General features: G+C 47.0%; 1 protein-coding gene across 1 annotated transcript; it reads left to right on the forward strand.

Annotated features, from left to right (window-relative positions):
- The first annotated feature begins 63 nt into the window (after nt 1-63).
- Nucleotides 64-14,160, forward strand: MAP6D1 (MAP6 domain containing 1). Its single transcript, XM_068201363.1, has 3 exons — nt 64-646; nt 10,833-10,950; nt 13,515-14,160. The coding sequence occupies exons 1-3, from the start codon at nt 144-146 to the stop codon at nt 13,590-13,592; spliced, it is 699 nt and encodes a 232-aa protein (XP_068057464.1). The 5' UTR covers nt 64-143; the 3' UTR covers nt 13,593-14,160.
- The last annotated feature ends 1,687 nt before the right edge of the window (nt 14,161-15,847 follow it).

Consider the following 15,847-nt stretch of genomic DNA (forward strand, 5'->3'; position numbering starts at 1 on the left):
GGCGAGGGGGTGTCGTTACCGGGGAAGGGGGCGGCGGGAGGAGGGGCTGCCGCCGATGAGGGCTGAAGCCGGGAGCGCGGCCGGCTGCGGGCGCCGGAGCCGCGGGCGCCGCTGCGGGCGAGGCGGGGGCTGCGGCCGCGGCCATGGCCTGGCCCTGCATCAGCCGGGTCTGCTGCTTGGCCCGCTTCTGGAGCCAGCTGGACAAGTCCGACCTCTCGGTGCCGCTCACCATCCACAACTACTCGGACATCGAGGAGCAGGAGGACGGGCCGCCCCAGCGCGGCGGGCCCCCTCCGCCGGGCAGCGCTCGCCCGCCCGCCCCGGCGCGCCGCCCGCGGGACCCCGCTGCCGGGAAGCCGAGCGGCCGCAGGAAGAGCCGGGCGGCCGCCGCCGAAGAGCCCTTCGCGGCGGAGACCCAGTACCGGCGGGACTTCAGAGCGTGGCCCCTCCCGAGGAGGGACGACTTCCCCTGGGTCAGCGCCAGTAGCGGCGGCGGCGGCGGCGGGAGGGACGGGGCCGCCCCCCATCCCGCCCCGGGACGCGCCGCCTGCGCCCTGCCCGGCGGCGGCGGGAGACCGGCGGTCGACGGCCCTGAGCAGCTCCGGCCGCGCTCGCAGGCGGACGGCGGCCACACCACCTCCTACAGGTAACCGGGCCCGGCGAATCCCCCGCTCCGGCCCGAGCCGGGACTGCTCCTGCCGCGGGCGGGGGACGCTCCTCCGCGGCGCGGGGCGGAGATGCCGGCGGGCGGCCGCGGCGCGGGGGAGCCTCCACCGAGGGGAGGGGTACGGGGGCTGCCGGCTCGCCGGCGGGCTCAGCCTCCCGCCGAAGCCGCCTTTGCTTCTGGAAGTGCGGTTCTTAAAAGCGTCTGTTTTGCCCCGGGCAGGTGCCTGGCCCCGGCGGCCCCTCTGCGTGCCGGGGCAGCGCAGCCGGCCTCAGTGCGCGCCGCTGCCCGCCCCGCGCTCAGGGAGAGGAGAGAGCACGCCGGGGTGGGATCCATGATGCCATCCATCCCTGGCGCAGCAGCCGTTCTCCCACCCGCTGCCGGGAGACACGGCACCTCCGACAGCCGGAGCTGCCCGAGTCCCGTCCGTGCCCAAGAGCCGCATCCCTTAGTGCCATCATCGATTTCCTTTTAAAACTCCTGGAATGCGACATTCAAGGCGAGCCAAATTACAGCCTTAAAAGATTAGTCAGACAAGAAGACATTTTGCAGGGTATATCCCCCATGTCATATAATGGGCAATGGAAAAAATTGTCACAAACCACTTGTCTCAGAGCCTTTAAAAATTAGGTGACTTATCTTATTGATGTCTTCCTTTCCCTCTGAACAGTATGACCGATTACAGATGCTTATTTTCTGGAACAAGAAGTCAGGTGGAATGCACCTAAACCCAACTTCTGTTCTTACTGACATCCTCAATGGAAGGAGAGGGATTTCAGCTCCTACAGTGCTGCTGTTGAATATTGTATCAGTTTCATGTTGTTACCACATGCTCCCTCTTAATGATGTTTGGCAGGTTTTAATATACCTATGAGGTATACTAATAGAGTAATTATTTTTATTCTAACTGATTCACAAGTATTTAGGCACTTATTGCCTATTATTATCTACCTAGGAGAAATTTCTCTTCATCACTGCAATTCATTAGATTATTTATCACAGTGCTTTTAAGACAAGCTGGGAGCCTCAGGGAGGATTACCAGCCTGCACAGCAGTATTGCTTATCCCACTCCTCCTGCACAGGCAGCTATGTGCAGTTAACATGCAGACCCTGAAAAGATAACTGCCGTGCTTGAATTTATGTGCTATTTTTCTCCTTTGCCACACCTCACAGGACAATCACAGAGCAATTATTGGTTTTGAGGTAAAGCACTTTTCAGTTTCAAACCAGCAAGGAATTACTTCAGAGAAACCTGTGTAGAACAAGACTAGCAAGATTCATATTTCTGAAATGCATCCATCTCCACCTCGTTGTGAAGCCTCCTCTGCCTTTTCAGCCTGACTCGAGAGGAAGGCTGCATCAGCCTGCATTAGAGCCACAGCTTTCTCATAGCTGTTCAAGTGCTCAGAGTCACTTTTCTCACCTTCTTCCCCTCTGACTTGTCAGTTCTTACACAAGGCTCTCAAGTGCTGTCATCAAAGAACAAGAAGTTTGGAGATCACAGGGCTGGGGTAACATACCAACAGGCAAACCAAACCAGATTTTACAAAAAGTAAGACTTCAGGGTAGTTGAGGAATTACTTACAGCTGAAAGGAGCAGTTAATGACAAGGATGGAGGCACAAGCCAGGGCAGCCACACCAGAAAAAAGTTCCCATATAAAACCTTTAAGCTGTTTGAAGGTACAGTAAACAACTGATGCAGACAGAACTATATAAGTCAAACCACTTTGCCTTATTCCAGTAATTCCCACAGTTTCTTTAGATTATCACCTGGTACAACATCACATTTAAGTTGCTGTACCACTGAGCACACAGGCATCACAAGCAGCAGGAGAAAAGTTCACAGTAGCTTCACAGGCTCCAAGAGTATATTTTCATTTAGATTTTTTTAAAGACTAAGCATGTATTTGGCAGAGTTACACTCATTATTAGTTACACTTGGGGTACTGGGTTTGTATTTGGTAGCTTCAGTGATGGCACTCCTACAGTCTGAAACGGGGAAGGGCTGATCACAGCACACCCACCTTTGGTAAGCTGAGCACTCACAACCCACAAGGACATTTCCATGAAAACCACTACAGTTCACTCCTCTCGTTTTACCTTATTTTCCAAAGGCAGCACTGCAGTCTGCAAACATTTGTCCAATATTCAGAGAGTAGCCGACCAGCACCATTAATGATTGATATTCTTCATCTTTCTCTGTATCAAAGACCATAAACACCCTCCTTGTTTATTAAACTGTCCCTTGGTGGCCATACACAGCCCCACTGTGCTCTGGCAACCAGGATCTCCTGACTTTTTGTAGGCTGTACTCCCCCAGAAGTGCGAGGGCAGCAGGGAAGTCAGATTACCTGTGGTAGAGGCAGAACAAGGGGGTTTCTCTTACTAAGGCCTATTGTGTCCTGAGGAGGAGGTCGGTGAACCCCATGATGTCTTTGGGGCGGTTGGAAAAAGAGTGTCCTACAGAGACGTGCAGACAGGGACTACTGCAGCAAATGGTGGAGACAAGCAAAGGTATGATTACACATGTTTTTTGTAAGACAGTCTCACTGCCTTGCTAGGGAGAATATTAGGGAGATTCCCTCTTTTCTGCTTGCAGGAGTAGCAGCCCTCCCAATGAGGAGGTGAGGCAGCTCTGAGGACTAGCTTGCCTGCCTGGGGAGCTGTGTCCACTCTCCCAAGAAACGTGTCATTTGAGTCCTTTGTGCTCCAGGTGCTTCAGCAGGTTCTGTGCACAGCTGGCAGGCACGCACCATGAGCTCTTTCTGGAGGATTGGCTCCTGCAGTGTGGGCACTGCTGGTCAGTAGCCTCTACCTGTACTTTGTGACTGTGTCAGGTCTCAGCAGCTGCCTGGGCTTGCTTAGTGGGAAAGACAAACCAAGTCTGTCTTGAACAAGACAATGCAGAAGAGTTGGCATTGAAACATGGTCCACTCCATCCTTTTTATAGCAATAGTGGTTTTCTTGCTTCACTCTGTAAGGTGTGGGATTTCTTTAGGTTTTGTGCTTTGTTTGGGTTTTTTTAATTCAGGAATTTTGACTCTGGCAACCTATTGTGTTTGTTTCTGTGAAGCACCCAAGTGTAGTGTTGAATCCCATGTAACATTCAGCACCATTTGATGTGCTTTCATGTATCACTGTAATTCTCTTGTTAGACTTCATTCTGCATTCTGCTTTAAGCTCAGAAGGAAACACCGCTGCACAGAAATCTGTCTGTACATAGTGAAGCTGGTCAGCATGACCTGGCATTTCCCAGAACAAAATAAACCTCTGGGATCAGTGACTGAGACTGGAGGAATCTGTCTATGGCCAGAGTAAAGATGAAGGTGGAGGAGGTGTTGGAGCAATACCTGTACTCCTGAGGAAGCGAAGATTTTTTGTGTTTTGGAATAATAACTGAATAAAAGGTGGAAGGACAGCACAACTGCCTGCCCTACAAACTATTGCCCTGTGTTCCCAGATCTTTGGGCAGCTTCTCTCTCCCTCCAGTCCCTGAATTTTGGCTGGAGTTTTGCAGGGTCTAAATTAAGTCAAACCCAACAGGGCTGCATTGTGGGAGCTGAGGCACACAGGTTAAGGCAAATCAATACAAGCTGCACTTGAAAGCCTAAAATGGGATGTGCTCCAACTGTGAAAAGATCCCGGGGACTGCTGCAGAGGGTTGCAGTAGATTACACTTTACTGATGCTGGAGGAGGCAGAAGAAAGTGCTGAGTGGCCTTTCTGCACCTTCCCAAGGGTTTGTCCTTGGGTGTCATGGAAGTGACTTCTCCCTTCAGCAGTAAATTGCAGGTGCTGTGTACTTTTGGCTTTGCACACAATTAATTGTAGTTCTAGGTCTTGATTGCATTTAGCAGACATTCTAGAAATAGAGAAGTGCTTTACTTAGCTCCCTTAACAGAGGATGAGAGAAGCTGGTGCTGTCAGCAGGTATCCCCACCTGGCTCTGTTCTCTGGATGTCATCTTCTTTACCTTGTTAGAAGGCAACAGGGATGAAGGCACAGCCTCTCTATCAGGCCAGTATTGCTGGGAGAAGAACCCTGTTCAAGGCTCAGCTACACTATAAATCACTACAGAAATCAGTTTTCCCTTCAGTAACCTGCCAGCTTTTGGAAAGCACTTCAGGTGTGTAAGTGAAAACGTTGCACCAGAGCTGTGAGCAGTTGTTTTGCCTCTTTTCCCCCCACCCATCATCTTTAGTTGTATTGGCACTTGGGGAACTGGGAGGTGACTGCAAATTTCTGCACACACATAAAATGCAGGCCCTGAGCAGAGCCCAGTCTCTGCAGCTGGGGTTTCCATGACAGGTATTTTGAGCAGGTGTGAGAGTCAAGAGCACCCAGCTTGTTGCACTGGGAAGCACAGCAGTGCATAACACCAAACTGGGGCCTTGAGATCAGGAGGGTTTCCTGCTCACCCAGAATGAGCCATGTTGTTCTGTTGAAAAGAAACTTCATAAATAGTTGGAGTAATTAAGGGGAAAGGTGTCTGTTGTGCCATTGCTCATGATTTTTGGGAATAGCAGCTGGAAGATACCTTAGCAAACTGAATTCCCATCTTCTTGTACAAACATGCAGGACATGCCATTCCATGACCATGAAGCACACATGCCCCCACCAGGAGGGATACCACAGAGTGAAGGTTTTTCCCCATAATTATGGATGCGCTCACAGTGTGTTACTTGGCTACCTGTACATTCATCTGCCTTCAAATAGTGCTTTTGTAGAAAAGCCAAGTGAACTGTGGTGACTCCTTCACTTTGAAAAGCATCTTGTTATTTTGCTGTGCAGAAAACAGCGTGGGATCAGGGCACGTACCTGCGCTGGCAGGGTTAATAGTGCTGTCTATGAGGAGCTCCATCCTTGATCCAGCATGATCTTTAAAGGCATGCTTATCCTTAGTAATAGCAGTAAATCTTTTATAATCAAGGCTTACAGTTATCTTTACATTCTTAAATATCTCACTGCTTGGGGAAATTAATAGTCAAGCCCCTGATTTTTATGCTATTTAAGAAGTAAGCTTGCTTGGTGCAGGCATTGGGATGGATCCAGAGAGACTCACTGTGCACTGCATAGCCTGGCTGGGGCAGAGAGAGCTTGGAGGGGCACAAAGGTGTGTGAGGAGAGACAGTGGGGCTGGGAATAGAGTGTCTGTTGTGAAAACTATGCTGTAGAACTGAAATGTGGGATTCAAAGATGTTCCTTAAAGTAGGAGGAATTTCCTCCACTTAAAGTCCATTCAGCCTTTTGTTAGAGTGAAAGAATGCAAAATGGGTGGATGGCAGAAGTCAATACCCTCAGACCTACCCACACCTCCCCTGTCTCAAAGTTCTGATAAAAGAGAAGCAGCTACCTGTCCTGTCACACCAATGTAAGTGCTCCTTCCTTGGGCATCTACCTGTGAGCAAAGCAAGTCCTAAAACTCACCCTAAGATAACAGTTTGAGTCTTAGGGGTTTTGTCTTGTACTTTCAAGTCTTTTGCTGTTGCTTCCTTCTTGTGACTTATTAACAGCTCCAGGTTCTGCCTGACCATACTGGAGGTGAGAGTTGAGACAGAAAATACCTAAGTGACTTCTGCTTTCATTCTCTCTAACTTCTGTGCTCTGGTCTGTCTTTCTGCTATGTCTTTTCTCTACCCCTCTATTTTTCCCCTCCTTCAGTCTTTCTCCCATTTCTGTCCTCATGCTGGGCTCTTTGGCTAGGTAGGAGAATGGGCACAATCTGCCTCTGTGTCCAAGGGTTGGAAGGGCACCCCACCAGTGTCTGACACAGCTCAGAGGAGAAGCAGTTTAATGGCTTCATTATCCAGGAGGACTCCTGACTTTGTCAGGCAGAACTCTCACTGTGACCATGACTTTCAATATTTGCAGTCTTCTATTTGCTAGGAGACAACATAGCAACTTCCCTGACCTATGGAGGTCTTTCCCAACCAGTGGACTTAGCCTGTCCCTTGGGAGAACACTGCTGGCTATCCAAGTCTGCCTGGGCAAACCAGATGAATGGTCCTGACAGTAGCCTCTGAAGAGCTGTGTTTCAAACAGGGAGACATTTCACACCCCACACCTTCGGCCAAAACCTCTCCCACACCAGTCTTGATTTCCCCAGGGGACATCTAGAGTAGTTTGTCCTTTCAAAAGAAAATAACAGACACCCCAAGCTGTGCACACAAGTTTCCTTCTTAAGGGAGATTTGGAAGAATGTTCATTATGCTGTTTAATTCTCACTGGTGTGCTGGATATGAGAAGGAAGAGGGGAGAAGAATGAACACAGACTAGGTCAGGCAGCGTAGCTGACTTATGGTCAGCTATACAGAATGAGCCTTTTTCTTCAATAAGGAATGTTATGCAGTGGCTCAGAACCATCACTGATAATTAATTATGCAAAGCACACTGTGACATAAAGATGAGGTACTAAAATGACAACTGTTCTGGCATTGGTGCTGAAGATAAATCTGTATGGAAACAGCAGCCCCAGCACTGCAAACAGCATTGTTGGGATTCCCACTGTCTGCCTCCCTATGCCTAACAGAAGTGCCCTCCACCTTGGTGAAATTAAAAAGCTTTCTAGGCTCGATTTTCACTAGGTCGGTGAAATAAAAAGGATTTTGCAGACAGCTTTCTCTGCAAAGCAGAAAACATTAGTAGAGCACATGAAATGGGGAAAGAGCTGGAGGCTCACATAGGCTGGTCATTGTGTAGCTCACGGCATCCAAGCAGCTGGAGCTGCAGTAGCAGCAGCAGACACTGTGGTTAGAAAGAACAGAAGGACCAATCCCAAATCCATCATTCCCAAATCATGCCCTGAAGTCTGCAAGGCCACACTATGAATGATACCTGTTCAACAGCCTGGTACAGGCAGTCCTGCTCACCCATGTGGGAGGTGGCACATAAGCAGCAGCCCAGTGAAACAGCGCTCATCAATGCTGGGCTTCATCACAACACCCTGGTCATTAACAGTCCAGTGCTTTTTTTGTTTGTTTGTTTGTTTCTAGCCTATACATTATTTGTACTCCCACTTGCTCCATCTCTCATCACCACAGGGGTTAAACTGTCCCAGCAGGCCACAAGCCTCCCTTTCCACACTGCACAGATTCAGACCTTCCCCTGCAGACATATCCCCACACATTACAAAAGAAATGCCTTTTCTTGAGCTCTGTTAACTGATTTTGAGAAAGAGCAAAGAAACAGTTGAAAAAACAGTGATGTATATGATCAAAGCACTGGGGCAACCCACTTGCAAAAAGCTGCTTATTAATTATTCCTAGAGTGAGTTAGAGGTAAAGAAACAGCAGTACACAAAAACCAGCCCTTCCCTTTTGATCCCTACTGTTTTAAAGCATGTGTGCTACTCAGGAGGTCTTTCTCTTTCACAACCCCAATGGTTTTCGTACTTCAGGTACCACCAGGTCATTTCTATTTATGGAGATCAAAAATCTTACCCCTAGGCTGCAAGAGTGGAGGACAAAACAGAACCTCAAGAGAGCCTGGTCACCGAGTTCTGGGCCTGGAGGCTGCTTTCCCTCCACTGCAGGTCCTTGCAGTCCCAAAGTAACCCAACAACTGCTGCTGTCTAGGCACAAGGGGAGGAGGACAGGGGTGCAGTGGGAAGGATGAAGATTACTCTCTCCAGCAGCAACAGTCAGTCTTGCATATTAATTCCCAGCAGCAGCTGGACATCACACTACACAGGGTACAAAGGGGAAGACAGGCACTAATCTTGTCACTTGATATCTTAAACTAAGTAATATTAAAACCAGGTCATTATTCTTCCCCAGGCTTTGATCAGATTGACTCCACTGATGACTCCAAGACTGATTTCTAGTCAAGTCACCAGACTGATATTTGGGCTCGTGTTATTTCTGACTCTTGGCTATGCAGCTGGAGATGGGAACATGTGTCCTGCAAGCTTGGAAGCAGAGCAAATTTAGTTAGCTGCACTTTCTTGACAAAAGGTCATAATACTGTTTCCTTGTTTTGAGTACCTCAGCTCCCAAAAGGAGTTAAGCTAAGTTGTCTCTGTTTTGTTCCGCCTTTCACTTTTGGCTCAGAGTTCTGGGTTCCCCCAGAACAAAATCCCAGTTCCAAATCAGAAATGCTGCTGTGGGTGGGCCATGACTGTATCTGCCCTTATGTTTCTGATTCTGTGGGGAGCATTTCCTCAGTGCATGTAGGTGCCTCAAAAATAGTTTTGACTATCCAGGCTGAGAGGAGAATGGTTTGACTTCCAGCCAAAATGAGGGTCTTGTGATCCAAAAGGACTGTTCTTGGGGGCCTGCCAAATCAGCAAATGATCTGCTATAAAGCATCGAGACAGACTTGGCTGCACAGGCAGGCAGCACAGTCATTCATTGAAAGCTGGAGACACACTCCATTGCAGCAGGGAGACCAGTCAGCACAAGGATGAATGGTTAGGAATCAATGCCACCAGCATTCTTCAGGAAATCGGGCTTTATGTGGAGCAGCAGGTTCCAGTTCCTAGAAACTGCGGGGATGTAACTGATGGTTTTGTACCATTTTGCTGGTACTTTGCCCAATAGTTGTGTCATCTCTCTGGCTGTACAGCAGAACAGAGGTCAGATTTAACTCTGCTTTCATTCACATCTGGGATTCCCTGCTGAGAAGTTGCCTTCTTGGGGCATCACTTGGCCAAAATCACCTTTCTTCAAAAGTGCTGCCTTTTCCTGAGGTGTTACAGGAAGGGAGGAGGAACAGCACCACCAGCACCAGAGGAGATGCATGGGCACTCACCTGCTGCCTGAGCAGGCCCAAACAGCATGGTGCAGAGAAGGCAGAAGGTGGCAGCTCAGGACAGCAAGAACAAACTGATTATAAACAAGATTTGCAATGCAACATAGACAGCCCTGACAGGGGCCTGGCTTTGCCTTCCAACACCAGGAAGTTCTTCCATAGGACATTATCCATAATACACTAAAAGGACCAAGTCCAAACTACGCATTCTAAAATAACACTACACACTTATGCACTTTAAGTTAGATATTTAAAAGATGAATTTGCAGCTATTATAAATATAGCAAATAGCTTGCTTGGGAAAATGAAACTCAGGCTGTGATCAAAGGTAAACTTGACACATTAAAACAAGCCACAGTCTTACCCCTTGGTCCTGTATATAAGCAGATAGTAAAATGTGATTATTGAACCATGCCAGGGTATGAAAATAAGATTGTCACATCTCAGTTAGTCACCTCTCCTTTTGCTACAGAAGCTGCCTGAATTCGTTGCCAGAGATACACACACAAACAGAGCAGACTTCTGTGTTCCTTTGAGCAACAAGACAGCTCAGCTGGCTCCTACTGCAGCATCCAGAAACTCCAGAAAGGCAAGGGCATTAGTGAGGCCTGTTTGTGACAAGGGGTGCAGAGAAGCAGAGGGAAAGCTGCAGAAGGGAGCTGGCAGCTGAACTAAGCAGACCCTACAAGGCTGTTCTTTGGTGCTCTCAAAAGGTGCTGCCCCTTTCTCAGTGCAGTCTCTGCTACCATTTCTCAGATGACCCTTGGCTGACTTGGAGAAGCAATGCCTTCTCAGACAGCTTCATGCAGATTTAAAGCACTTCCCTCCCATCTGAAGGAAAATCATCAACGTAAGCATCTCCCAGCTGAGATGGTTTCTCCCTTTGGATGCATTTCAGACTGAGCTGCCACAACTGTGCAGCACAGCATACACTGGCAGACATGTCTGCTGCTGAGAGAGCCACAGCCAAGTATGGGAACATCAGCAGGCTCTTGGCATATGTGAGGGCCACACACCACACCAAAGTGTCTTACAACGTAAGTGGCCAACATGCCAGACAATGTTTTATATTGTAAGTGGTCTGTGGGCTAGCATTCAAAAAATAACCCTGACTTCTTCTTATCCAGGAGGGAAGCATCAATGACCTCCAGAAGAGAGCACATTTTGTAGCAAAAAAAGAAGAGTTACTCAGAGGATCCAGTTAGCCCAGTCTGTGCCTGTTCCATCATTCAGTCTGGGCTTTCTGAGAGAAACAGGCTGCTAGGCTCAGTTCTTTTATTCTGTGTATGCCTCAGACAAGGCCAGCCTTGCAAGCTGATTGTATCCCACCTTGCCTTCTGCCTTTACAACCACTGTGAGCAGAAATACCCTGTGATAATGTTGTCTTTTACGAGTTCTGTCTTGAAAATCTCATTTCAGACAAGAGTATCGCCCATGGACTGGAGCAAAACCATCCAAGCCTATAAAGTCAAAACAAGGCTTCATTATCCCAGAAGATCATTTTGTTCAAGAGACAAGCTACAAGGCAGACTTTAAGGTAATTAGCAGTTTTTAAAAACCCTAAAGTCAATGTGAATAATGCCCAAAGTGGACATCGGGAACTCCTCATATTTGATCACTGTGGTGCATGTAGGATAAAACCACATCCTCATTGACAACTGTTTTGTCACTACCCATTAGGTAATGTGGCCACCAGAAAGGCATCCTAGACAATGTCATACTGTAACTGATCATAACTCAACCCAAGACAAATATTTTAAACTGCATGACAGAAAGTTCAAGATTTACGATTCCCTCAGTTGGATACCATATGTACAAGGTGTGTGTGATCACCTCTCTGTGTGTAAGGTGCCACTAACACCTCCTGCACTAACTTGCAGCAGTCAGTGGGGACTAGCACTAGGGTTGCAGAGTGAGACTCGGCCTCTGGGCACAGGTGTTTGCCTGGGAATCTTTGCAGATCACTGCCTAAGGAACAGCAGCTGCCCAGGTAGCACAAAACACCCCTCTGCTGGTGTGGGCAGAAGCTGCCCCCACTGTGAATGCCAAGGAGGACATGGCTGTGATGAACACACAAGCTGCACAGCTCTGAGACTTCCTTGGGATTTTCCTGTGAGTTTCTACAGTTTCTTCTGTGAGTTTCTCTATATCAGCAAAGATAATTTTCTTGTGAAATACACATACTGTTGAAAATCCCCTGAGGAAACATCCCCTGTGCTCAGCATTTTCCCTGACAGGGCCCCCCACACTCCCCATCCCCAGAAGAAAGTAAAGTCCACACTGACAAGGCTCTGTTTTAGCTACTTTTTGCATTAGACCACCAAAGAGAACAGCACCTCCCAGCCAACCACAGGAATTGTTCACAGGCTGCACTGAATGACTCAGAATGCAGTGCCAGGGTCAGGGCTGAACTCCCCAGCCACAGTGTGCTGTGTCAGTAGAGGTAACAGCAGCTACTCTAGGGCCACATGTGAAAAGTAAATCTTTGCCTTGGAGGAGACAAGGAAGAAGTGTTTAATCAGCAGACAGTCAAGTGCCTCCTCTGCAGAGGATTGCTGGCACACTGCTGCAACAAGGCTCATGATGGGTATAGCCAGCTCTGCTGAAAGTGGGACAGGGACCTCAGGCAAAACAGAATTTGCAAACCTCACCAAAACTTCCTCCTTGCACTGAATAGTCTGGGCTGTTTGCGAGGTGCAGTGATGAGGATGGACCTTGCATTTAACCCTTTAACCTTGTATTTTACCCTTGTTAATTTAATTTTGCATTTTGATTCTAGGGAGTAAAAATACAGTGTTTTCCAATTTGTCAGATAGGATGCAAAGAAGGGGGTCCTAGATAAATCCCTGAAGGTCCCTATCCCAGTTCTTGAGGAAGGGAAAGAGAAGACTAGAATCCTAGACACAAACACATGGCTACCGAGGCCACTGCACTCTGAACCATGCAAGCAAAGGTCCCACATCCTGGAGCTCCAGGGCACCATCACAGTCTCTCTAACAGACAGCTTGGCAAAGGTGTAGTCAGGAATGAAAATGGTGCCAAGTAGCCACCAGTCCAAAGAGAAGTCAGATTGGTGCACACCTGGCCATTAGGATTTTCCCTCTCACCTGAAGCCCCTGGCTTTGCCAGACATGTGAGAATCAGGTTTATGGTATGTCCTGACTGCCTACATGTAGGACTCAGGCTGCTGGTTCTCCCCAGCCACTGAGCTGTGCATATGTTATTTGTGGCACTGCACTTGTTCTTTAGTATGTCAGATGCATCGCCAGAGGAATGGAAAAATCAGAACAATGAAACAACATCAACCAGAGATCAATAGCTTTCCCTATACTCTCTTTGCCTGTTTTGCACTTTTTTCTCTGCTTGGATGGTGCCATCAGCATACCTAGCAGAGCTTTTAGAAGAACTCTTTCCTCTTTCATGTTTTATGGCCAGATTCATCCCGAGTCCTGGGCTGGATGCACATCTATGGCCAGTCCTATATAAAATCCTTTGAGTTTTCAGCATTAGGGATGACAGAAGCATCCAGGTGTCCTTCATGCTTCAGTACAACTACAGGGGCTACATATTGCATGAAATTCTGATTCCACAGACATCAGAGAAAGCAAGCATTGTTATCTCTGCCTTTCCTCCAGGCGTGAGAAGTCTACATCCTTATCCAAGTCCTTGCAGTTTAACAGCCTGGCATGTCCAGTAACCAGTTTTTCTCCTTTGGATCGTCCAGGTCTGCACCTCTGTTCACAGCAGACAAGGACTGTGGCCCCATAAAGCATTACAATGGAACATTTTGATGGGCCTGGATGGCATTCTCCAAAAGCTTAAGGACCCGACACACACCACTGTAATTCCTCTCACTTAAATCCAGCACCCATCCAGCTGTGAATTTGTTGTGATGCTTGTACAGTGTTTGCTAGCATCGCACGTGCCCTTGAATCACCCTGTACAGCAAGAGCACTCTCACTGATGCCCAGCCACGGGCTAACACCTGGCTATGGTTACAGGGAGAGCAGATAGATCCTCACAACACCCCAGCCCCCTCAAACTCGACAGCTGTATCCTGTGTCACACTAATGTGCTTTTCTCCCTTCCTTACCCCACTAGATCCCAGAGGTGAAGACCAGGTTCTCCCCCAACCCTTCTGCTGTTTTCCAGGCACCATCACGGATCCTCAACGTGTGAACCTGGACCCTCCTCACACCCAGGCAGCTTAAACGTGGAGTTTCTGTTAAGATGTATCACTATGCAATTTTCATGAGAAGTGTTAAGATCAAAGAACCGGTGTTACCAAAAGCAGCTCCAGTGATTAATGATATGCACACACACTTTCTGTTAACAAAACAAACTGCAAAGCACTTGGTTCAGAACTGGCAGAACACGCTGCAAGGAGTGACCTAGTTTTTCACAGGAGCAGGTTCATTACTATGCCAGCTGGCGTCACATTAGGAGATTGACTTTGGGCAGCAAAGGCAGGATTGCAGGCAACATCCCTACTCAGAAATACACAGGGTAGGAGGGAAAACAGTCGCAAGCAGGATGGATAATTAAAACCCAAACCAGTTTTATTTAGCAACACCCTCCAAGTAGGCCACTGAAAGACAGGGAGTAGTCTGGCTGACTTCTGAGCTTCTTGAGGGTGTTGGGAGTAGGACCTCAAATGGCATCACCAGAAAGCACAGCTTAAAAGGGGCTGGTCTGAACTTCCAAAGTTGTTTTAGAAGCTGGAGGAAGCTAATATCATTGAACTGTAGTGTACCAGACTGGTTTGGAGAGGAGTGCATGGATACAGCCAGGCACCCACCAGACTCCTCCAGAGGATCGAAGATACTTACATAACTTGTATAGCTGTTAGGGTGACTGTAAATATTGTACATGGATTTTACTTAAAGCAATTTGTGATCCTTTAATGAAAAGGATATGCTTATACTTTTAATAAATGTTAACTCTTTGCATATGCAAGGTGGAAAATATTGCCTTGAAATTCCTAAATTATTGCCTGTATATTGGTAATGCTAATGCTAGGAACAACCACAAGCGAATGTTACTTAGATATTCTTCTTAAAGAAAAATGTAATGTAGAATGTAAGCCATCTGTCATTTTTAAGATAGGCTGTTTCAAGTGTCATTGTTCTGAAGCTGATTTTTTTAGACTGCTGCGCATTTAACTTTTGCTGAGGTACATGTGTTTTAAGAAACCATTTTTTAGCCTTTGTTCATCAAGACTTCATAATTTCTATTTCGATAACTTATGCAATATAATTAGTCTACTGCTTATTTAATGGATTTACTAATTATTTTGGAAAAAGAAATTGAAAAACTTTTAGTTTGTGTTTGCAACACACGTGTGTTGTCCAGAACAAGGGAAACTATCCTCAGACTTGAACAGTTGTCGGATATACTCATTAATCTGTAATAAAACAGACTTTTACACAGCAGGATTTTTTCTTAACCTTCTTACTAGCTGAAGTCTAAGACAAATTTAATGAACTTCAGGGATTCTGCTAAAGTGTATGCATTGCTGATAATTCCCATAAGAACAAATTTAGAGCTGTTGGCATGTGAATTGTACTTGCAATACATGCAGACAGCATCTTCTCACTGCATTATGTGAGAATTTAATGGTGCCATGCCTGTTCTCTATAGAGGGACCGAACACAACCACCAGAATAGGGAGCACTTGCAGTAAGCTGCATTTGGCTGGGACAAGGGATGGCTCTTCCCACACTCATCCTTGGAGAAACCTGCAGTAATCCCAGTGCTTGCCAAAATAATTTTTCAGGAAATTCATTTGAAGCATTCAAACTGTGCTAAAAGAAGTTTTGCATGTTAGATGTTTCTAAGAATTCAATCTGCTTGTTTAATCTCTTTATAATGTTTTTAACAGTTTTGTTCAAACAATTTAAGTTCATTTCAATCCTGGACTTTATTAACAGCAAGGAAAAAAAAAGGAAAAAGGAAATTGTCTATTATCTCTTCTTATTTGACTGTATTTCTTAAAAATATGAGCCAGGTTTAAACAAATTGGTAATATAATAAGCTTGTATTTTATCAAATGGACTGGATTTAATTTAATAAATTAAAATGTATTTTGGCTATTGGTTCTCTCGTGTATTTTTGTTGTTGTGAAATACAACCTTTCAGTACAGTTCAGCCTTGCAGTACAGTTTGTCACTGCGTGGCAGCAGGGCACACTGGACACCAAACAAGGCATCGAGGATGCATTCAGAGCTGTCAGCAGTCAATTCCTTACCCCTGGAGCTTTCCTCCAGGCACAGCCCCCAGCAAGGACAGCTTGAAGGCACACTCAGAGCTGTGGCCCAGCTGCATTCCCTATGAAATGCAGAGGTTTGATCCACTTTGATGTAGATGCCATGCTCTGCAGATCCTTTCTGCAGTTCCCACACTGTGCCCTGTTAAGTTTCACCTCAGTTTCACTC

Source organism: Anomalospiza imberbis, chromosome 10 (assembly GCF_031753505.1).
Source record: "Anomalospiza imberbis isolate Cuckoo-Finch-1a 21T00152 chromosome 10, ASM3175350v1, whole genome shotgun sequence".
Lineage (NCBI taxonomy): Eukaryota > Metazoa > Chordata > Aves > Passeriformes > Viduidae > Anomalospiza > Anomalospiza imberbis.

What these genes read in the sequence shown, in the direction of transcription:
- MAP6D1 (XM_068201363.1), top strand. Translation starts at nt 144, where the DNA reads ATGGCCTGGCCCTGCATCAGCCGGGTCTGCTGCTTGGCCCGCTTCTGG. An exon ending in GGCCACACCACCTCCTACAG is followed by an intron (nt 647 to 10,832) that starts GTAACCGGGCCC and finishes ATCTCATTTCAG; the next exon opens with ACAAGAGTATCGCCCATGGA. An exon ending in GCTACAAGGCAGACTTTAAG is followed by an intron (nt 10,951 to 13,514) that starts GTAATTAGCAGT and finishes TTACCCCACTAG; the next exon opens with ATCCCAGAGGTGAAGACCAG.